At 40.8% G+C, this 18,960-nt stretch overlaps 2 protein-coding genes across 2 annotated transcripts; one reads left to right on the forward strand and one right to left on the reverse strand.

Annotated features, from left to right (window-relative positions):
* Window positions 1–330: 330 nt before the first annotated feature.
* rnf114 (ring finger protein 114) lies at window positions 331–7,520 on the reverse strand. Its single transcript, XM_054796931.1, has 6 exons — window positions 7,330–7,520; window positions 6,300–6,450; window positions 3,031–3,137; window positions 2,523–2,637; window positions 2,332–2,439; window positions 331–1,503 (listed from the first exon to the last, which is right to left on the reverse strand). Exons 1-6 carry the CDS (start codon window positions 7,464–7,466, stop codon window positions 1,438–1,440), a joined length of 684 nt encoding a protein of 227 aa, XP_054652906.1. The 5' UTR covers window positions 7,467–7,520; the 3' UTR covers window positions 331–1,437.
* A 471-nt stretch (window positions 7,521–7,991) lies between these two features.
* On the forward strand, window positions 7,992–18,462 carry spata2 (spermatogenesis associated 2). Its single transcript, XM_054794312.1, has 3 exons — window positions 7,992–8,047; window positions 9,106–9,923; window positions 13,824–18,462. Exons 2-3 carry the CDS (start codon window positions 9,573–9,575, stop codon window positions 15,177–15,179), a joined length of 1,707 nt encoding a protein of 568 aa, XP_054650287.1. The 5' UTR covers window positions 7,992–8,047; window positions 9,106–9,572; the 3' UTR covers window positions 15,180–18,462.
* The last annotated feature ends 498 nt before the right edge of the window (window positions 18,463–18,960 follow it).

The following is an 18,960-nucleotide window of genomic DNA, read 5'->3' on the forward strand; positions in this document are numbered from 1 at the left end:
CAACTACACTTATTTTCTGGGGTCAAAGTTTAAATAATGAAAGCGCTTTAGTTTAGCAAAATTAGGTTCCACCAGGCAGTAGAGCTGATAAAAGAGATACAGTATACTATACTGAAAGAAGTAAAGGTCATTATTATGAAACATACAAATTAATACAGTTAACACAAGGCGAACATATGAGGCCTGAGTGCCACCAAAGACTATTCAAGCTATTAAGTGCTTGAAGCTACAACTACTTCATATGGTTTTATTGCGAATTGTGCAGTGACTACAACAGACAGAACTACTCTATAAAAAATGTTCAGAAAACAGGACATTAGAAAATAATGATGTATGCAACAATGGGCTTTTATCACAGAAAAAAAACAATGTGCTTTAGGAAGCACACGACTGGCATTTTTTGGGTTTGTTTTTAATTTTCCAGGATAGTCAGCAGTGATTAAAGTCTTAAGTCGATCAACCAAGGTGGTGAACATGACGAAACAAACATACACAGTATGATACATTTTATCTGATGTGACAAAGTGTCTACACGTAAAGCTGTGGTTATTCTGCAATTCTAACTTGTACATGTATTTATCTATTTATATTGTAATAAAAGTAATACATTGAACCATTGAACACCCTCAACTGCTGCTGGCAGGGGTGGGACGCTACTGCCCTCAAGTGGACAAACACATGCAAATCAATTCTCCACATGAACATCACTCAAGTGGCTGCTTTACTGTATGTAACAGCCTAAGGAATGGTACTCTATTTGCATTAGTTTGTTGAGTGAACCATCAGCTCTATTGGTTTTGGAACCAGACCTGCGATCAAGCACACTGATAGGGGAGAAACATTCAAAACACCTCTGGGTTTGTTTTACCGTCCTATTATTATCGTTTTAGTAGATATTCAAGAACCCAGAGAACACACACATACACACACACAATACACCAAAGTGTTAAAAACAGAACTGTAAATAAAATAGGAAAATAACAAATATATGTCCCTTTTGAGTCAAGTCAGTAAATTCCTATCAGTTACTAACATGGCTTGACTTCTTGGGTGAAGTTTGCTGGCAACCGTACCCTCTTATTACAAGTATCGGGGATTTGATTTGTAGCATGGACGCTTTGCCACACTGTTGTTCAGTAGTGAACAGCTCAACTGGATTGTAAATATTCAACAGGCTGACTGGGGAGGAAGATAGTAGATTATCATCTACAACACAGTATCACACGTAAATTAGACACTGTGTCGTGTGGTTTATTAATGCCAAAATAAACTTCTAATGTCATGGGTACAATCTCTTGTGAAACTGATCTGCAAGTATCACCAGCTTTGTGAATAATAAATGAGGATACACGTGTATTGTTATGTCTTCTCAAGACATCACATTGCCATCTCCTCTTCCTTCACCGGTCCCCCCAACCCCGGATTGTTCTTCACACTTCAGTTGTCCAAAAGGGAGCGTTGTAGAGCCTCCTGGATCATTGTGTGCTCATCTGTAGAGTAATCCTGTACAAAACATGGTGAAGTATGTTAACATGATTGGAAGTAGCGGGATGATTAGTTTTTAAAGGGATAGTTCAGATTTTTTGACATGAAGTTGTATGACATCCCCATCAGCACTGTAGTCCATTAACAGTGACCAACCCCCACTTGGTCTCCTAAGTTCAGTTCTGGTCAGATTTCTGTGATGAAGAACGTAGTTCCGCTTCGTTGCTGGGGACAATTAGGTAAAAAGTTTGGCTTTTCAAAACAATATGCGTTCAAAAGATTAATACATTTGCATCACAAAAATGCCTTCTCCAAAAAAAAAAAAAAGAAAAAAATCAGACCTCACAAAACGCTCTGTGTTTGTCTCCCGCCGTACCCATGGGTACTGTCACCTGTGCATTGTTGTGTATGTGACGAAGACGCTCACATCTACTTCTGCGACGGAGCGCCGCGGCCATCTTGTTTACATATGTGTTCCACGGCAGAAGAAGATGCGAGTGTCTTCGTCACATAAACACGAACGCACAGGCAACAGTGCGGAGGGATACGGAGGGAGACGAATCTAATGCCATGCGTTTGGTGAGGTTTGATTTTTTTGAGAAGGCATTTTTGTGATGCAAATGTATTAATCTTTTCAACACATATTGTTTTGAAAAGCCAAACTCCTTACTTAACAGTCCCCAGCAACTAAGCGGAACTACGCTCTTCATCATAGAAATCTGACCAGAACTGGATTTAGGAGACCAAGTGGGGGGTAAGTCTTCATTACTGAACTACAGTGCTGATGGGGATGTCATACAACTTCATGTATAAAAAATCTATCGCTTTAAGACATCCTGAACTTACAACAAAGGTATCATATGAAAAAGTGTGTCTAATCTTCAGGTGCTGGAAAAAGTCAGTACTCCTGTAGTTTGGATCCCCCCATGGCATGGAGGCACAGATGGGGCAAACCTATATAGACATAAAAAAAAAAAACATTTTCAGCTATGCATCAAGTGTCGCTGTGGCAGCATGGAGGTACAGTGACTTCTCACCACTTGGCGTGCATCACGAGCATGCTGGGTAGTGCAGTGTTCAACCAGGCCATCCTGATCAAGGTTCTGGCAGTTGCAGTAAGGGCAGGTAAACGTGTAACGGTTTGGCACTGGACTGCAAGGCACAAGACACAAGCATCTATATTACGCTGAAAGATTCCATCTTTTGCTACCAACTACAACAAATATTAGCGAATAAGTCCACTTATAAGGTGTGACAGCAATGCCCTTGATGAGGAGTACAACTACAACATTCCTTTGTGTTTCCTGTTCAAACAGGTTCATTGTTACTCTATATAAAGTCATGCACAACTTTTAAACCCTTTGTGTTTATTCTCACCAACATTAATGCCAACCCCCTTTCCTAATTCAGACATCTTTACTTGGTCATGAACTATAAGAAATCCAACTGTTAATGGGTGATAACAAGACGTCAATCTCAACTTACTGATTTCTACTGAATGGAATGCAAGTGGCTTTTTGACACAGTCCTGTTTTTTCTACTAACCTGATGATAGCAGGCTGGCTCTGGGCAGTCGTCCTCACACCTTCCTCAATGTATTCCTGGTATTTTAGACAAGCTGCAGTGTGGCTTCGCATCTGAGAAAGGCCAACCTGTAGAGTAAGAAAACATGTATTACGAACCACTGAAACAGTGAAAATACGTTCTCACGTCCACCTCTGCTACTGTGTGACAATAGTATATACTATACTATATCCTATTCAATTGTGTTAACAAAATGAGTGTGTCATGAAAAAATAGAAACAACACTGTGGCAACAAACAAAGTATACTACTTTTCAAAAGTGAACATCTTTTGTGAAGAAAAGTAAACATCTTTTGTGAAAGTCTACTCCTGTAAAAAGAAACTTCATAAACATTTATATTCAAGTTGAATGGTTTGATATTTACATACTGGTTGAAAATAGCCCCCTCAGCCAATTAATCAACAAGACTGGCTATGGATGCCAACTCAAGAATGGGTCCACCATCAGTCGCCTCCTCTACATGGATGACATCAAGCTGTACGCTAAGAGTGAGCGAGACATTGACTCACTGATCCACACCACCAGGATCTACAGCGGGGACATCGGAATGTCATTCGGACTGGAGAAATGTGGCCGTATGGTAACAAAGAGAGGCAAGGTAGTCCATACAGAGGGCGTTGCACTCGCAGAGGGCAGAATAGTAGATGTTGAGGAGAGTTATAAGTACCTTGGAATACCACAGGCAAATGGTAACCATGAATAGACCACAAGGAAAGCTGCAACGGTCAAGTATCTGCAACGTGTAAGGCAAGTCCTGAGAAGTCAGCTCAATGGGAAGAACAAGATCCGGCCAATCAACAGCTATGCCCTGCCAGTGATCAGATACCCTGCTGGGATAATAAGCTGGCCAAAGAGGAAGTTCAGACCACAGATGTTAAAACATGGAAGCTACTCACCATGCACGGAGGGTTCCACCCCAAATCCAGTATCCAGAGGCTAGACGCTAAGCGCAAAGAGGGAGGCCGAGGATTAGTGAGCATCAGGACCACTCTCCAAGACGAAACATCCAAGCTCCACAAATACATCAGGAAGATGGCCCAAAGAAATGAAGCACTTAGTGAATGTCTCAGGTAGTGGAAACTGGAAAAGAAGCAGTTGGAGGAACCATCATGGGAGGAAAAACCCCTGCATGGGATGTACCGCCGACAGATAGCTGAAGTGGCAGATATGAACAAGTCCTACCAATGGTTAGAGAGGGCTGGACTGAAGGACAGCACAGAGGCGCTAATCATAGCAGCACAGGAACAGGCCTCGAGTACCAAAGCAATAGAGGCCCAGATCTACCACACCAGGCAGGATCCCAGGTGCATGCTGTGCAGAGAGGCCCCTGAAACAGCCCAGCACCTAATAACAGGGTGTAAGATACTGGCAGGAAAAGAATACATGGAACGCCATAACCAAGTAGCCGGTATAGTGTACAGAAACATCTGTTTAGAATATAGACTGGAGACCCCTAGATCGCAATGGGAAACACCTCCCAAGGTGGTGGAAAATGAGAGGGCTAAGATCCTGTGGGACTTCCGAAAGAGACCGATAAGATGGTTGTGGCCAACCAACCGGACATCATGGTCATGGATAAGCAGCAGAGGACAGCCATTGTGATCGATGTAGCCATCCCCAATGACGGCAATATCAGGAAAAAGGAACACGACAAACTAGAGAAATACCAAGGGCTCAAGGAAGAGCTGGAGAGAGCCTAGAAGGTGAACGCAACAGTGGTGCCCATGGTCATAGGAGCACTGGGGGCCATGTCCCCCACACTGAAGAAGTGTCTCCAGCAGATATCTGGAGAAACATCAGACATCTCCGTCCAGAAGAGCGCAGTCCTAGGAACAGCTAAGATACTGCACAGGACCCTCAAGCTCCCAGGCCTCTGGTAGAGGACCCGAGCTTGACATGAACAGACCACCCATCCTACCAGGGGTGTGTGTGTGTGCGTGTGTATGTATGTATGTATGTATGTATGTATGTATATATATATATATATATATACACACACACACACACACACACACTAAGTCCCCAACTAACGAACACAATTGGTTCCAGACGACCGTTCTTATGTTGAATCGTTCTTAAGTAGGGGAAAAGGTAATATTACCAATGATATCGGTACTACATGTACGTGTATACATATACAATATTTGCGTATGTATGTAAATATGAGTTTGGATGCAGTAGTAATATTAAACGAGGATAATTAATGAAAAAAACAATAATAAAAGTGATATAATAATACGTAATGATAAATGTTATTTACCTTTGAAGAGGAGTGGTCGAGCATACGTCGTGATGGAGTTGTAGGAGGAGATATTGAAAAAAAGGACAAGTTGTCATTAGACTCTTCTAAAAGAGGTAGTGTTCGATGGGTGGTGTAGAATTAAGCAGGCCTATTAACTCTTCATAAACTTTAATCACACGCTCTGTCCGAGTTGTACAATTTAGCTTTCCATTTAGCTTTATCTCCCCAGCGTCTAACTCTTCCTCTGTTGGTCTCATTAGCTCTGAGGCTGCATTACCAGTGTCACAGTGCCCTCTACTGGTCAAGTATGTGCAGTAGCAGTATAAATACTGATTGAGCGACTGACTACAAGGCAAAATAAAATAAAATATAGACCAGTCGGCTTGTGTTCGTATCCGCGAGTGTTTGCTAGTCGGGTGTTCGTAAGTTGGGGACCTAGTGTATACACATTTTTTGTTCGGAGAGTTTGTTTGTAGAGGGTTTTTTTTTTTTTTTTTTGAGCGATGGTCTTAAACTTTTGATTAGCTGATAAACAGCCTATTTCAATTTATTTGTTGTTTTCAATAAATTACTTTTTCAAAGTGCTTTTTGTCTCACTCCCCCTTCTTGCTTTTGCATATTGTAGCGCTACTTAAAACCTCATTAAGATCCAAATGTGCAAAATGCAAATTCTAGCAATTTTTCAGCTGATCTTAAGATTTTGATCAGGAATGTGTATATATATATAATTTCAGACTTAAGTGTTGTATTCTTTTTAAGTGTTTTTTATGACAGTGAAATATATTAAAATGTTATTTCTTTAAACACTGTCTGTACTTCCAGTTTGACCGTCAAATGGGTTGTAGAATAAAGTTGTTTCCAAATGCAAACCATCCAAAAGCTGAGGTTGACCAGTGTCCCAGAATGGATTGCATTCAACTTTAGAGAGCCAACTGCACAAACCTTACCTATTAAGCCCTGTTTGATTTCATAATTTGGCTAACATACCTGAGTTCCACATCCTTTGCAAGCTGCCACAGATGATTGGATCAGGGCCTCCAACTCCACAGCTTTAGTGCAATGGCCAAGAGTAGCCCGACATACAGCACACACAGGTTTCTGTGGACGCAAACATTCCTGCAAACAATTCTGGCAGAACCTGAGTGATAAAGCAGAAATAAACGGTGAACAAGATAGCAGAAATAAATGATGAACAGGGAGATCAAACATTGACAGTCTCAAGTTTTTTTTGTTTGAGCACAAGATTCAAAGTTCAACACACACAATATTTTTCTTTTCCTTTCTCTTTGAACACAAATCTCATGACTTTTTTCACCGTCAACTTTTTTTTGTGCAATTATGCCTTTTGCTCTTTCTTTACAGTTTTCTTGTTTAACTGTATTTTTAGAATGTGCCACGGGCCAATAGAAAACAAGCTGTGGGCCACAGGATGCACTGTGGGCACCACTGGGTGACGACGACATTGGATGGTTTCATTATTACAATTGAATTATTATCGGCTAATAATACATTATAAATATGGGCGTCATTATATCAAGTGATACAAATTACAACAGTTGAATGATATGGCAATATTTGTAGTCTTTTAAATGGTTCACAATTCAGAGTCGACGCAATAGGGAAGAGGACTACAACTCCCATGCGACGTCTCTTTGGTGTAAACAAAACTGATGTAGCAAACTAGCACCGTTTTGCTAAATAACAACAAATGAACATGTACGTTAAGTGTGATTAGACCTGGTCTCGAGAAAGAATAAACATACGGTGTGAACGTAAATATTTAATTGTTCATCCCGTACCACAAACAGTAGGTGTAGGTTAAACCGGAGAACCGAACAAAAATGTTAACTAGTCATGCACGTCAGCGTCGTACCAGGCCTTAAAAAGAGAACAAAAGTACAATCAAGCCGGGTTGATAAACGTCCGTTGCCTTTCAAAGTCCTATCTAAAACGATCCTTTGATGGCTGTAGACGTTTTCAAAGACAATGACTTCCACTGACAATGGCAAGTACTTACGTGTGGCCGCATTGTGTTGTAACGGGACTGTCGAATATTTCGAGACAAACTGGACAGAGAAATTCTGACACGTCGCTGTTGGTGTCAGAGATGTTTTTCTTGTGTTGTGTAGCGCTAAAGCCTCCAAGCATCGCCATTTCCTCTTTCTTCACCCTGTGTTGGTGCCACAGCGCCCACGTGATCACATCATATGTGCTCCTGCGCGAGGGCGGAGCCTCAGGGGGCACTCATTTCATAGATCAATATAGATTTTTAACCATATTATTGTGACTGTACGTATGCATATAATGCTTTAGCCTGTGGAATATCTATGCTATTGTACTTATAAGACTATTTCAAGACATATTGGGCCTGTAAGCGGTGACAAATAGCTGACATATGAAGTGACGTCAAAAGGGTCACCATCGGAAAAGAGGACAAAGCAGTGACAAATAATAATAAAAATAAATTTCAATCAAATGTAAATATATACAAATATAAAAATAAAAATATTAAAAATTAAATGAAATAAAATTTTAAATGAATATACGTAGTGTGATTAAATTAAATAATTAGATATTAAATTTTTCAGAATCTTATTATAATTAACCAAGTTCCACTCTGACTCCTCCCCACCCGTTCGGTGTGTGACGCTGCGGTCCTGCCCATGCGCACTGATATAATGGGAATTTCCAACAGCTGAGAAGGCGTCGCTAGCTACGTCTTGCACTTGTCAAAGGTAAGATGAGCTGCTGCTGCTGGTCTTCCTCCTTATGAAACGTTACAAATAAGGCAGTGTGAGCATCAGTATACACATGTCTCCTCTTAGTGATGCTATATAATCAGTCATTTACAAAGTAGATATATATTAATTTCTAAAGAGTGTAGCCTGGTAGCTAAAGCTAACCAGCTACGCTGAAATGGGCGTTCACTGCTTTTGCTCATTTTGGGGGCCCTTACTAGAGTATCTGGACATTTAGAGCTGCAGATATGTTAATAATTACATGCATGCAGTTTAAACTCAATGTCTCATCGTATCAAATTTGGAACAGTTTGTGGAATGCATCAGCTAAAGATTTTGCTTTCGTCTGTTATTCCACGTACTGGCTGTTCGTGTGGTTTGGTGTGTGGTAACTGGAATAACCAACTAACTAGTGAATGGCCCCTTCTCTTATAGACAACAAACCGTTTAGCCTTTTCCCCAAATACTATATTTATACCCACATTGCGTCTAAATAACACCCTTAATTTTCCAAACAGTGTGATGTTTGCTGTAACTGCTTAGCTTGTAATTATTTACAAATGTTACCGATAACATCCCCACTAGTGGAAATCTGATGTTTATTCAGTCAGCATATTAACTATAACTGACCATGGATGAGTATCTTAATTTCTGTCAAGCATATTCACAGTTATTTGAAACTAACCAAGTTATAGCTATTACAGTTCTTTCTGGTTATCATCCCACTCGCACATCATCCATCCATCCATGCATTTTCTATATACTGCGTTTCGTCATCAAGGTCACAGGTGAGCTGGAGCCTATCCAAGCTGACAGGGCACATACAGACAACCATTCACAGTCATTCACACCTATTCACATCACTCGCAAATCATCTCTGAAAATAATAGCCTGCACACATTCACTCTTATTCTAAAAATTTAGATTTTCTAATCACTGACTTTTCTTATTGAGTAGATTGAAGGCTGACTGACATTGACTGCATGATGCCTGTTGGCATTGTGTGTGTGTGTGTCATGTAAATGTTCATAATACCCTCCCCTGTGTCATTACAGTTTGGAGCAGGCTCAGGACAATCACACCATTGGGATTCTGACTTGATGAGTCCGCATGACCTTGCATCACTGCACTTGCTGATTCCAAGGGATGTATTAGACACAACGTTTCTTTAACAGAGCGTGAAGCAAAAGCCCATCCTCACATCATCTAAAACGACATTGGCTGGTGTCTCTGAAAACAAGTCGCTGTTAGAGCCAGGAACAGAGATGCCCATAAGAAGACATCCATGCAGCTGAACCACAACAACTGACCGTGGCATCTCTTAGTGTACAGAATGTGCTGCTGAGTCTCATTTCCCCTTCACCCTCATCAACGTTATTAACGTTGAGTGTGTGCCGGTGCATACAGAAAAATTTGGTGCCCCAAAATGGTGCTTCAATGTGGCATCCTTGTGCAGAGTATGCAAAGAGGGTGAATCTCTCTCTAAAAAGGCAAACAGCTGACTATTAGTCTGCTGCATAAAATGGATGCAAAGTTAAAAGAGGACCTCTTTCGAAGGTATGTGGGGGCACTGGAGCGGCGCCTGGAAGATGGAGGGGAAAAATCTGGGATAGAAAATTTGCATGATGGAGACAAAGGGAGACACAAGGACAGCGAGGCACTACTTTCTACAGCCACTGCACTACTTGGGGCCTATCAGCCAGATCCAGGACAACGTTTCCGCATGGTGCGCTTTTATGAAGTTGTTGAAAGCTCGCTCCGCTGCCAAAGAGGAGGCAACCTCAGGAGTTTGGAGAGAGCATTCCACACTCTGGAAACCATCTGCACCAACCTCTTGCTCTTCCCCTGGAAGAAAGAATTCAGATGTATAAAAGTAAGTTTATTGTTTCATTAATTGTGCTGCTCAGATTCATGCTTCATTCAAACCTGACTTAAGGCTATGTTAACACTGCAGGTCAATTCCAATTTTTTTGCTCATATGTGACCTGTATCAATTTTTTTTTAATGTAAGTGTGAACAGTACAATTCCAATCAATTCAAATGCAACTCAGGCCTCGTTCGTTTGTTGATATTAATCTGATATGTATCCGATCTACTGCAGTCTGAACGGTCAGATGGCATATATCCGACCTATACGTCATTGATAGGCATGTTCTGCTGGTCGAGACTTGGTTAAAGGTACTCACAGGTGTAGGCAAAAATTTTTCTTGTCATTCGAAAATTATTTTTAAAAAGTGTTAGCAAAGCGGCTCACGCCAATGTCTCACCAGTTCTGGCTCCGACATCCACCTACACGCTCCTCGGAACAGACGTTTCAACAAGTTCTCCACAAACTGTCATAACCAAAAGTGTTGCCCTCTTCCTTTGTCTTCTCCTGATGTGGTTAAGAAAATGTTGACTCCAGCTGCACAAAATTCCTGGAGAGCAGAAACTGGGGCAATGTTTACTTCTGTAAACACACGACAATGAGTGTGAGGTCATGTTTTGAGCATGCTCATCACTTCCTGGACACATCGCCTTCACATTTACAAGTCGCATTTTTTTTTTGGTAATATGAATGACCACATAAAAGTTTGGATTTTAACAAAAGAAATCTGAATTGGTCATCATACCCTACAGTGAATGTAGCCTTAAACTACATTTGGGTCATAACAGTGATTAGTTTCCAATATTCCGCTTCTTTGGTGGGTGGAGACACCTTTAATGATCCCGATTGTACGGTGGCTGTGCAACGTCCAAATGCGCTAAACACAGAAACAATCCATAAAGACACAAACACCATAAAACACATACAACAGGAACATCAGCCAATTAAAAATGATGCAATCGCATAAACACTGTGGGGTAAAAAAAAAATGCAAAAGGAAATGCTGCGAATGCTAAAAACACAAAAACCATGCATGAACAAAACTGAAGGTAGCTAGGCTACCAGGTCTGCGGGATATCTGTCTTTAAAGACATGAGCGGTCTACCCAGAAAAAAAGTTGGCGGGATGAAAAGGTACATTTTCCTTTGTCTTTGTTAAACACTAGGCCGTAAAAATCAGTACTATAAAGTATCACGTCTTAAGTCTTTAAAGGCAGATATCCCTCAGGTCTTGCGACCCGGGTAGCCTGGCTAACTTCAGTCTTGTTCCGTGAACTTGCAGCATTTCTCTTTATGCATGTGCTTTGGTGGTTTGTTTTTTGCAATTTGCAGCATTTTCTTTTGCATTTGTTTATGAGCCTGCAGCGTTTATGTGATTGCAGCATTTTTAATTTGCAGAATTTCCCATTGTGTGTGTTGTGTTTTTTTTAGTTTTGGATTATTTCTGTATGAGCAATGCCATAGCTCACAGTCTGATTGGCTTTTGGCTGCGCCGTTCCTGCAAGAAGGCTCTTCTCTAAAGGAGAAATATCGTCACATTTTACACAAAATCTTGTGACACCCCTGTGTGCCACGATAATTGATTAATCGAATGATTAAAAAAAAAACACATCTATGCTTGTTATGGTTGGGCATCGACTCTCAAGCAAAGATGGGAACCGGGACTAACATTGAGTCTCTCCCGGGATCGTTCAGTTTTTATATTAAATCCTAGATTCAATGCTATGTCACAAATAGCCACGAACACCAACGAAGAAGCCGGTGTGCACCAACAAAGAAGAACACCGCCAGCACCAACAAAGATGAAGCAGCTACAAAGTTTGGCTTATCATAAAAACAGAGCGGTCGGCTCAGTGCAATATTTGCAACACAACAGTATAATGCAAAGGAAGGTCAACATGATTAAACACCTCCTGATTCATGGCGTAGAAATAACCGAGTATGTCCTACATGGGAATTCATCAAAGCAGTCAGAATAAGGGAAGTCCAACAATCAATGACTGTGTCATGTCAATGTAACCAAGGGGTTCAGGGTGCCCGCTGATGAAGTTTGGTGTAAATAAAGCTATGGCTCTAGGAGGTAAGTTTATTCATGTTTAAAGCTAAACTCTTAGCAACAGTCAAGACACCTTTTCAACTCACACAACACACTTCCGGCCTTCAAAATATTAGCTCTGTTGGCTACATCCTGTTTATATAACAAAATAAAGGTGTCATAAAAAATGGCTTACACCAACACTGAAGCAGCAAACAAAGTGCTAAGTGATAACATTAGCCCGTGCACTTTTCATAGACCAATCTTTTAGAAGTTGTTTGATTGTGCATGTTTAAGTGGCTGCAACATCACACACTAACACATAAGCAACAGCATATGTGGAATTATTTTTTCAAAAGTAAACAACTTTTTGTGAAAGTGTACTCCTGTAGAAAGTTCTTAACATTTGCATTCAAGCTGAAAGGTTTGACATTTATTATGGTTTGACATTGGTTGAAGACAAGTTGCCCTGTGAGCAATTCATAGTGATTACATTAAACAATTCATGGAGAAGTTCAAACATTTCATATGAAAAGCACAGTCATTTAAACCATGCAAACCAGAATTAAAACAAGGAATCTGAATCGGAATCGTTAAAATTCAAACGTTGCCCAACCCTAATGCATGTTTACATATACGTGAAGGTGGGGGTACCAATGAGTGGATACTCTACTGAGTGCTAGCAGCAAGTTAGTAAGCAAACGCTGATATGAATGAAGGCACAAAAGCAATGGTTTTGTAAGCCGAATGCCACAGCTCCAGTGTGGCAGTGCAGTAGAGCCTTCATCCCAACAGTCAACGCTTACTGAGGCGTTTGGTCAGCACAGGTAAATATAAACGAAACACAGCAAAATGGTGTGCGCTCACAGACAGTGTCACTCGCTACATTTCAAGAGAAATGCAACCTTCCGATATGGTTGAAAAGCCAATGTTTAGGGAAATGTTGTAAATGTTTGACAGACAGTACGAATTGCCTGGAAGAACGTACATGTCACAAACAGGAATTCCGACTATAACCGAGTGAAAGAAGAAGTGTTGAAGGACATCAGAAAGATTGTATTTTACTCCATATTTTTCCACATTCTGTTCTTTAATTTTCTCTTGCACGGCTAGTCTAAGTGATTGTTGCACAATTAAAAGTACAGATAGAAAGATTCTGGTCAATTTAATAATGGGAACACTGCCATTGCGTTTTGGATGAATGTGAGTCAAACATGATTATTTGACACGTCTCTTAAAAAAAGTACATGGTTAATCATGTTAACAAGAGGTCAATACTCGGTTGTTGTCATATTAGTTACAATTACTGCTGACAACATTTGGTACAGCTCTTGTTTTGGGTCTTATCACATTCAGCAGGTGTGCCTGTTGTGGTCAGCATATGCTCCATATACAGGTGCATAATCAAGGTGTTATTTTTCTCTGATAATGTACAATTCATATAATTGTAATTCGATGAATGCATTTATTTCTTTTAGTGTGTCAAACTTATTTTTAAGGGACCTATAACCAAACCCTAGCAACAGCATACAGTACATTTGATTTATAATCATTAGATTAAAAATCTGCAACATTTTTGAAAAAGTACTTCAGATCTCAACATGTTTCAGAATGTTTGTTTCCTCCTTCAATTTGAACCCATTTATGATCACTTTCCCCATTAGTGTAACTACACAACATTTTTGAGGTTTGGAATGCATGAGAAAATCTAGCATATCTGGTGTCATGCATTGTGGTTGTTGTGACAATGAATTTGTAGTTTAACATGTTTTTAACACTGAACAAGAGCCTGTGCTTCGGCAATGCATTTTGTCCTTCCCAATTTTAGTTCGTATATACAATAATGTTGGTTCAACTGTTTTTCTCTTTCAGACTTTCACTGGCCCATATGTGTACCATCTAAAGTCTGCAATTTCTGATGCTGAGCTCCGATCTCTAATGCGCATAATTGGCTACACCTGTGACCATGACTCGCAGTTTTATTTTCAGGAACATCCAGGCGGCTCGCTTCATCTCCGCCAGTTGGCTTTCGAGTTCTTCCTGGCCCAGGCAGAGTGTCGTCTTCTGGGAGAGGTAGTGGCTCTGGCCCGTGGTTCCGCATCAGAGTTGGAGGCGCTGGAACTCCGCAGGGGCTGCAGAGATGATGCAGCTGGTTGTGCTGAGGCTCTTCGCAGACGCGACAGCCTTGGGGCAGATATGGCTCGCCTGTCTGTGCAGCCTCTGGATATAGAGAGGCCTCATGTTCACCACCTGAGGCGAGGTAGCCGACCGTCAAAGTCTGTGGATGTGACAGATGGGGCAGGTCACTGGCACGCAGCAGTTAGCAAACCGATCTTGAAAGCCTCATTGAGTCTGAGGAAGGAGCCTCTGTTTGTGGATGCAGAGGAAGATATGAAGGATGAGATCATCAGGCCCAACACCTCAGCATCTCTATTCTCTGTGGCAGCACCCCCTTCATACAGCCCCATTGCAGATTTCTTCCCCACGCAGTCACCTCCCCCAGCTGATGCTTACACATCCTACCACCTTTCGTCATTGGATGAGATTGACTTGTACACAGAGCGGGGCGGGGCTGGGACGGGTGGAAGGCAAACACCCTCACGACCTCCGTCCAGAGAGCCCCGAGATGCCCGAGATGGGTGGCTGCTCAAAGCCCACGGTAGTGTGAAGTGCCAGGGCTGTGGAATGGGCTGCTCTACGATGGCCTCTTGCCAGAGGTGTGACATGATCCTGTGCACTGCCTGCCATGATGTCGACCCCTCTCCTTGCTGTAGCCTGCAGGACTACCACCCCAAATCCCCACGACCACTGGATGGATATATTCCTGTTAAGGAAAAGCTTTCTGTCTACTCGAACACACATTCCCACTCGCATCTCCATCCTCACCCTCTCACACTGACCCATTCTCACACTCATTCCCACCCTCACCCCCAAATGGTGGACAAACCTTTACTGTCCACCAAGCTCTTTCCAAGCAAGTCTGTTGCCTTGACTACGCCAAAGGGAGGCAGTAGTGAGCGCATTAGCATGGGGGGATCGCGATGCGGGTTTTGCAACAAGCCAGGAGCATCTCACACCTGTGTGAACTGCTCTAAGGTGTCATGTGACTCATGCATGGGCTTGTATGCCAAGGATATGTGCACACGGAAGAATCCCCAGCACATGTTTGTGCCCAACCATCAGCTCAACTTCAAATCTGGCACCATCTCTCACATGGTGTATCGATGATCCAGGTGTAGGGTTTGCTTCTCTGCTTTTAGTTCCCTGCTTTAAACAGCAACATAGCCTTGCACTGTTAAGCTCTGTAAGCCCTGCTCCCCTTTTTCACAACTCACTTGTAATCACACCTTTTAACTGATGGTGTTTTTGAACTCCACACAGTATATTTTCTGTCACTGTTGGTGGGGCCATAATTTCTGCCCTGAGTTTGGCCTTTTATCTACTGTTATACTTCCTTTTGCCTTGCTACCTGCTCTTGACTAGTCATGTGATATTGTAGCGCAACATTTTTGTCCTCTAAACGGAAAACTAGAGTTAAAGTTCTTCTCATTTTAAATTCCATGCAGAATGATATATACTCCTAAGCTAAAAGTTCCTCAGATATAAAGAATATATATATATAGTGTGCGTGTGTGTAAGAAAAAAAGATTTTTTTTGTTTGTTTTTAACTTGAAAAAATAGCGAGAAAAGACACTGGAAATTAGTAACCTAATAGTATATATTTTTAATCTATATTCTGTAGAACAATGTGAGACTTTTACATAGATGTTAAGTCTACCATTAAGAGTAAGTGGGAAGTACTGTATCTTAAAAGTGACTCACTGAGACAATGATCAGATGCCATATTCTATTTATGAAGTCATGCCTTGTAAATGAACCCCCCCCATTGTTTCTGGCTAATGTTTCAATGCTGCTGTTGACTTGAGAAGTGAAGAGGTTGACCTCTTTCTAGTAAATAGCCTGTTTGTGTGTGTGTGTGTGTGTGTGTGTGTGTTTCAGTTCCATCCAATCGTTAAATCCAGTAATAATCTCAGAACCTCTGTGGTCCAAGATGCTGCATTGCCCCCTCATCAGATCAGACGTTCCCTGTTAGTCTCAGGTGGAGTCAAGTGTCTGGGCCACAAATTAAATGCATGCATTTCTTCAGGCATACTTAAGATTCTTTTAAAAGGTGTAAAATGTGAAAGTGTATGATCTGTCATGCTTTCTGTCTACCTCAAATAGCTCCAGCGAGTTTGTCTTTGACTACCCCCCTGAAATGTTGGAACATTTGTATTTATTACATATCCAAGGGAGATATACAAGAGACAGTCGAAGAGGGAATATGGATAAAACTTACAGATTTGGTATCTTAATAGGTTTTCCTTACCGATTTATACGTCAGTCTTGCCTTTATTCGTTACAGTTCAAACAGTGCATGTGAACAAACAACACCTGTAAGTGTAATGCAGTATAATATTGAAGTAAAGGCTTTTGTGATGCTTCAATGCCACATGTGGTTGACAGTTGAAGCAGTACTATCATCATTTTAGGGGTTCAATGGATGTGTCCATTTTAGCTTAGGAAATTGTGCACTTGAACGTTTCACTACTGACGACATGTTTAATTAAATGTGACTTATAGAGTTAAATGCATGCTTTTCTGACTGTAATGACTTTGAGGGACTCTTCACACATACAAACTTGTTCAGCATAAAAAATATTCCTTTTTCCTTCAAATATGACCTAACGAACTGAAATGCTGCCCACTAACACTACATATTAACTGTCACTTAATTGCTGCTGTTCTGCATTTGGAAAATGTTACTTGGCAGACAGTGGTATAAATACGATGAAGGAAGAGCTCTTATTTAAGAGTTTGAGGGGTTTTACAAAGACTTGAGGTGGCGTGGCAGCTTTTACAGTGCTCTGTGGGGAGGCCCACAAAAGGGATGGCTGCAGTTTGCTGTGCTGCTGCCAGATGGCAACATTCACCCATGTTAATGTGAAATAATATAGTTGTAGTGTCAAGTACATCTGCTTGAAAATGTTATAACCTGTGGCCAATGTGACGTCGATCAGCCTGCATAACTCTAAGCACATTTTAGCTTCACAAAATTTGTTTTTTTAGTATGTGTCCTCCTGGCTATCATTGCAGTGTCAGTATGTTTAGTAGTGGTGGTGTGACACTTGTGTGTCCCTCTCAGGCCATTAGTTTGAGCTCATGCGCACCAGCTTCTGGACAGCCTGGCTGCTGTTAGCATCATCAGCAATGTCATTGATGGATTTGATTGATAGACTTCTAAAATCCTGTGTGTATCATATATTTAGAGTTAAGTTTTCTCATTTACATTTAGCATTTTAAGTGCTTTAATGTTGATCCTCCATGAGTTCAGTGAAATAATGCAGTTTAAAAGTTGTTTATTTAGAAAGTTGTGCTCTTTTAAGGAATTAACTCTCACTGCCTTAGAGTCTTTCGTCTCCCGTTTTCATAAACTAATTACTGCCTGTTTCTGTACCACAAATGAAATGCAAAGAAGTGTGGATTAATCACCACACAGTGTTTCAGAGATGCCTCTTGATGGCCATTCTTGGATCTGAGCAACTTATACTTTTTTTGTTCACCAAAAGACCATACTGTTGTTTGGTCTTAAGATATGGTGTGATCAAACCCGCTTGTTTTCATTCCTTCCCTTTAAGAACTTAGCTTTTTGTTGTCTTTCATATTAAAAAAAACAAAACTTTAGATGTTCTGCTTCTGCTGGACTAATTGTTGAGATTTCCTTTTTAAAAAATCAACTTGAGTCATCATCAAAAGGCAACTTTTATATCACGGATGTCTTGATGTCTATGGGGTGTGCAATCATTTTGTTTTCATCTGAAGCCTTTTAAATGCTTTAAATATTTATCATACCCACACACACATTTATATACATAAATGTGTATGTATATATATATATATATATATTTGGGCTGTCAATTGATTAACCTATTAAATCACAATCACATTCTGTCCTTAGTGTACCTTAGGTCATTTTTAAGTCTTTAATACTCTGATCAACATTGGATTGGACAATATGTTGGCAATTGAAAGGGATAAAAACTTGTCAGGACACTCGTATGTCAAGCTACCACTGTATAAATAATAACAAAATTACCTGCAGTGCTCCAGCACCGTCTACAGCTTCTTCAGTTCCAGCTGCAGTGTGGGCATAGCGATGCTGGTTGCATGCAGCGCCAGTACATCTGTCAGTGGCTCTTGATTTCTATAAACACGCTTGATCATCTCCAGGGTGCTGTTCCATCTCGTCTCATGTCCTGTCTTACAGGGCTTTGAGGCTAAACTTGCCATTCAAAATACCATTTTCTTTGTCCGTTTCTGATGTGTTTCCCCAAACTACGGTGTGGGCCAAGGGTCAAACAGGACAAAAACATAGTGGCGTTATTGTGTTAACAATGACAGACCTAACAAAAAAAAAAAAAAAAATATATATATATATATATATATACACATACACATATACACACACACATATACACACACACACAGTCACATACATTTACTTGTTCATTGTGAATCCTACCAGTAGCACAGGTGATTTATAGAAGTATTGTAAGTGTGATGATGTTGCCAAATGAAGAACAAGGATCAAATCCTGTGATTTGCCCTGGATGTCTTGTCAATATCCCATACAGCAAATAATATGGTTTTCCTAAAGTATAGACCTGATGTTAATTAACCTTCATTTGAATTCTAGAGAATTAATCATCTATGAAAATAACTTCCCCAGTACACCGACGCGGTTCTGAACAGCAGACAGTCATTAAGGTCACTAAAGGGCTAAACAGTTTTCAGGTCTGCTGCTGTGTTTGATAATGGGAAATACCTACTTTACATACATCACTGTACATGAATTGCTGATGTTGGACAAGCAAGAGCTTTGTTATTTTGTTGCATGGAATACTGTATTACGTTGGCCCGTTTGAACACAATTGGTTGGAGATTGACGCTCCCTTTACTTCTTTGTTCG

This window comes from Dunckerocampus dactyliophorus, chromosome 1 (assembly GCF_027744805.1).
Source record: "Dunckerocampus dactyliophorus isolate RoL2022-P2 chromosome 1, RoL_Ddac_1.1, whole genome shotgun sequence".
Classification (NCBI taxonomy): domain Eukaryota; kingdom Metazoa; phylum Chordata; class Actinopteri; order Syngnathiformes; family Syngnathidae; genus Dunckerocampus; species Dunckerocampus dactyliophorus.